Here is a 5,697-nt window from a genome sequence, read left to right on the forward strand (position 1 = left end):
TCTGCTCCTTCCTTCTCCTTGGTTAAACCTTGGAACCCCAGTCGAAATTCTCACAAACTGCTCTGTTCTCACCAAAACTCCCTCTGTAACTCTCTCTATTTGGCAGACTTTTCCGTGTAAAAGCTACGACAATATGTAACCCTAGGTTTAACATATACTGAAGTATTTATAATTGCTAGATTAAAACCCTAATCCACAGAGCCCTAACTTCGTCGGCTCACAAAGTAACCAAGTTTAGTTACATATCAGATGCTTATGAGACGGCTCAAAAAACCCTAACTAAAACGTATCTAAAACCCCAGTTAATGGGAATTACATAAGAACCCTGTTCAAAAATTAAATACTTAATAAATAATTAATTTAATAAAACTCATTAATTAAATCAAATAAGCAAGCAACGAATCACTTAAAACACATAAAATAAATAAAACAATTAATTAAAATAAACAAACAAATAAAGAATTACACCCTTAATTAAAATAAACAAACAATTAAAAAAAATAACACAATGAATTAAAATAAACAAACAATTGGACACATAAGCATATAGATACAAAATCAATTTAAAATGCACAAAAATAAAATTTAAATTCCATTTTTATCCCTTTTGAAATTAGGGGTATTACATGAAGGTACTGTTTGGCTGACACAAATAGTGCCTTAACGGCTATAATTTTTTTAAATATATATATAAATATTTTATTTTTTTACTTTTTGTAAGAAAAATAATTAAAATTACAAATTCATCTACTTATTCCCATAGGATTTTGTAATACTTATTTTCTTATTCCAATTCATTATTTTTAATCTTAAAAAACCATTACATAATAAAAATACTAGTACACGAAATGTCATAACATCTTAATATAAAACAAAATACAACATAAATTAAACATCTTCATCAGCATAGCGGTTCCACAAATTTTCCATCAAATCATTCTTCAACCACATATTTGTCTCTCTGTTGTGAATCTGAAGTTGGCGAAAGGATACGTGTACCGCTAAAATCGATAAGCATCGACTTAAAGTGGGAATCGGGATTGCATCATCTGGTGGCGGAGTTCATCTTCCAACATTTGCGTAACATTCATCTTCAATGATCATATTATGAAGTATGATGCACGTTTTCATTATGAGGCCCAAGTCATCTTTCTCCCAGTAACGCACCGGTCCTTGCATTGTTGCCCACTTGATCTGCAATACCCCAAAAGCCCATTCCATATCTTTCCTGCATGCCTCTTGTCGTTGAGCAAACAATTTTTCTTTTATAGTGGTTGGGTGCGAGATGGTCTGCATCATAGTTGTCCACTTAAAATATATACCCTCAGACAGGTAATACCACATTCTATAGTGATATTCATTCACTACATAATTAACCGAAGGTAATTGGTCATTGACGATACCGTTGAATACTGGGGAATGATCCAGCACATTTATATCATTGTGTGAATATGGCATTCCAAAGAATGCATGCCAAGTCCACAAATCTTGTGAGGCAACTGCTTCCAATATACGAGTTGTGATACCCCCGGATTTCCGGATGCGGGTTGGCCAGGCCCATGCCCGACTACCCGAGGATATCAAACAAATTAGCAATAAACGAACACATAATACAATTAAGGAAACAGGAATAAATAAAAATTTGCTGAAAAGAAACTAGAATGATAAACCAAATACTAAAACGTCAGAATAAAATTAAATTAATAAAGAATTATTCTGATACATCCAAATTCTCTATTTCTAATACAACTCGGGAATCCCTCTGGTGGACCCCTAATAAAAATCATCACTGAGAAATGAACCACCGAAAAAGAATCCAATGCTAAACCATACAGGAACCGCCTACGTCGTTGGAAGAATGAGAAGACGTCTCTGCTCAGCACGAACAAGCTCTAAGACCTGGAACCGTCCGTTACCTGAAAAATAATACTGGGTCAAGCCCACCAACAAGTTCTATCCTAACTACAATTCAAACAGAGACCCGATACGCAGATACATCCTAGACATCTCAATCATATCTATATAGTCCGTAATAGATAAATATATATCCACACTACAGGACTCTCACTAACTATGCTGATGGTCTCAACCTGAATAGAAGGTAACATGTAATACGCACCTGAGTGGGCATGACTACCTAAGCCTAATAGGGTATACCTCAACCAACATAGCTAGCTACGCATCCTACTGCATATACGCACCCTAACCGTCGACTATGAGATTCAAGCTCAAATCGCGGTACCATAATCTATATATATAAATTCCCATCCAAACCAATGTAGTGCCGCTCAACTGATTCATTGCCATGACACGACATAAAATTAGGATTTAAATGTTTTAGTTAAAACCCTATTCATCCTAAAGCATAAATATAAACAACCATCTAATATGTCGTTCAACTGTTTTAGTTGACAGGACATGAAACCATGTAGGATTTAACTGTTTTTAGTTAATCCATTCCGTATGTATGAATGGGTAGGAATTAACGTTGTGACCTAATCCATCCCTCCGTATGCCACCGTCCCATACCGGTGCATATATGCAAATGATCCGTAAATGATGCAACATTATAAGCAGTACATTAAATAAAGTCCAGATTATCCATATAGTTGTTAAACACAGAATTTAAATAAGTTATCAACTACAAATCCAGAATCCATCCATGTAATCAAACGAGACAAAGTTTACTAATTCGTCAAGTTAAATTCCAGCATTCATCCATGAAATTGACAGAAAATATATATTTAATTCTTCAATTAATTCCAGGCCAACATCCAATTAGATTGACAGAACCTAAGTACTAGTTCAGCAATTTAAGTCCAAACCCTAATCCAAGTAATTGCAGTGAAATGCTTAATATTACTGCAATTAAGATTACCAGCTTAAGTCCATGCATTCCAGAAAAGTATTTAGTATTTCAACAATTAACATCCAGGATATGCCTAGATCAAACTTGTTAATTAAATGATCCTAGCATGCCACCCCAACAAGATTTATAAATATATACATATTCCGTTAAATTGCTAAAACTAATTTAGGCAATTAAACCCCCTTCATCCGTTAGCAGCCTACACCGTTATATACTTCTCTACGGTTAAATCCATGAGCACAAGGACACTAATTATGCATATTAGGCTCTAAAACAACCCATTATAATTTTTGGAGTCTACACTACAATCCGTTAAATTTTTAAAACAAGATTTAGCAAAATAGTCCTTCCTATTCGTTTGCAGCGTGCAAAGTTGCTTATTTTTACACTGTTTATTCTAATTGCTCTATAAACCAAATTTCCCAATTAGAGAGTTTAAAACCCCTTGAAATTACTCTTAAAAATTTTATTTCAGTCCTTGCGACAATTTAAAGTTCCAAACAATGCCCAAACTATCAGATTTCACGCATAAAAGGGGAGCCTGCTCTTAAACTAGTTTAGCAGGCTCCAAAAAATGATGAAGCAGGCTCCAATATTTATTGGAGCCGGCTCTAGAAGGGTGGAGCCTGCTCCACTTTCCCTAGAGGCAGCTCCACTCTTGGGGGGGAGCCGGCTCCCTCTTCCATGGAGCCGGCTCTCTCCCTCTCTGAGAACCGTCTGCGTTCCTGCCACTTCTACGGCCTTCTGCACCGTCTCCGGCCGCTTCCACCTCCTCTGTTCTTTATTAAAACTGAACCCAAGGGTCTAAATTTCATCTTACATCATTCTAGTTATTTATTTAAAATAGTTTGCATTCAAAAGAAACATATAAACTATTACCGACTCAAACATGCTTACAAATCAACCACTGACCCAAACTTTCCAGAACAATTTCAGTTTAATTTCAACACATATATCTACTTAATTTAACCTATATAAAGCATGTAAGATCCATTTAATATCCAATTAAAATCCTAGAGATATCTAGGATGCACAAAACACAGGCCAACGGGAAAGAGAAAGGAGAGAACTTGCCTTTACAGTTTTGGATTCAAAACTCTATTGCCGTCGTTCTAAGTTTTTCCGGCGATCCCATTCACTGTTAAATCTCCTATTGCTCCATCTTCCCTTCTCTTACGTCCGTCCTGTAAGCCACGGCCAAACCCTCACCAAAGTAGCTATGTTTGTTTCTCACGACCCCTCTCTGTTCCTCTCTTTTGTTCTCTCAATACTCTGAACGTAAATAAGGTCTGTGATTGCTAAAACCCTAAGGTGACATACTGCTCTATATATATATAGACTTAATTGAAACCCTATTCCCTGTAGGATTAAAAACAGAGCCCTAATCTAAATACTAGTCGGCCCATAAACAGAGCCTACGTTTAAAATCTATGTCGGCTACACTTAGGTGACGTCTAAAAACTCACTTAACTTAATTACAATAATTTAAACCCAATAATGAAATTAACGCAACCAATAACAATAATCACCAATAAATCCATTCAGTCAAATAATAATATCATTAACGCAAATAATTCAAGTAATTACAAATAGGTCCAACAATTCAAATAATAAAATAAAAATCCAATTAATTTAAATATCACAATTACCAATTAAACCAAGGAAAAATAAAACAACTAACAAATCAATTTAATGTATAACCATTTAAATTCACTCAGCGCTTAATTTAATTCAAAAAAGCCTAACCACATAAATACCAAAAACAAATAAAATAAATAATGAAAACAATAAAAGGAATATTAAAATTCCAATTATAACCCTTTTAAAACTAGGGGTCTTACACGAGTATTCTTGCCAGATCGTCCATATGTGTGTCATGCCACTCTACTAGGCAATTTTTCCACTCCCAGTGCATACAGTTGATAGAATCAAACATACCTGGAAATCCTCTCTGCTCATCTTCTTCAAACAGCCATGCTATGTCGGCTTCGTTGGGTGGACACATATACTCCTCCGCATACACAGCAACAATAGCATTACAAAATACCTTCAAGCATTTAATGGCAGTGCTTTCGCCGATTTTAATATATTCATCACAGTGATCGGCTGCACAGCCATATGCGAGTATACAAACAACAGTTGTCATCTTCTGTATAGAAGATAACCCCAGACGACTAGTCGTATCCTTTTTTTGGACAAAGTAGTCATCATAAGCTTTGACATCATTAAGGATACGAAGAAAAGTTCTCGTCGCATCCTGAATCGCCTGTAAAAGTACTCCGGGTGGATATGTGTAATTCTCGTTGAAGTAGTCTTTCATTAGCTGATAATGGCTTTCTTCTCGGTCACGATGAATGTACCGCTTCTTTTTACGGACTTGAAATACTAGCTCAACTATCTCTGGCCTCACTGAATTCATAATTTCATAAAATTAGTCTTGATCTTGTTGAATCAACGCCCCAAAAAGATCATCTTCCGAAGAGGATGAAGAGGAAGATGAAAAATTAGAGTATGCCAAAAGAAAAGCTTGTGATGACGAAGCCATTGGAATTTTCAAAATTGAAAAAGATGGATGATGATATTTTGCTACAATGGAGAGAAATGAATGTAGTGATGATTTTCAGATGAGCAAATGAGTATTCATTATATAAGATGAAAAATACAGTCGTTAAAAATATAACCGTTTACGAAAAGTTAAAAAAAAAAATTAATTTTAATTTATTATTATTGTTATTATTTTTAGAGCAAAAATTCGGAGAGCCTAATGGAGTGCATGTTTTTGGAAAGCGAAAGCTGCTGACGCGTCTCTTGGAATTGCTGACGTGACT

At 35.2% G+C, this 5,697-nt stretch overlaps 1 protein-coding gene across 1 annotated transcript; it reads right to left on the reverse strand.

Annotated features, from left to right (window-relative positions):
- Window positions 1-1,062: 1,062 nt before the first annotated feature.
- LOC132282019 (uncharacterized) lies at window positions 1,063-5,288 on the reverse strand. The gene is made up of 2 exons (XM_059783660.1): window positions 4,808-5,288; window positions 1,063-1,412 (listed from the first exon to the last, which is right to left on the reverse strand). The coding sequence occupies exons 1-2, from the start codon at window positions 5,286-5,288 to the stop codon at window positions 1,063-1,065; spliced, it is 831 nt and encodes a 276-aa protein (XP_059639643.1).
- Between the last annotated feature and the right edge of the window lie 409 nt (window positions 5,289-5,697).

This window comes from Cornus florida, unplaced genomic scaffold, assembly GCF_030987335.1.
Source record: "Cornus florida cultivar Cherokee Brave unplaced genomic scaffold, ASM3098733v1 CherokeeBrave_3.0.0_Hap2_Chr11, whole genome shotgun sequence".
NCBI classification, from domain to species: Eukaryota; Viridiplantae; Streptophyta; class Magnoliopsida; order Cornales; family Cornaceae; genus Cornus; species Cornus florida.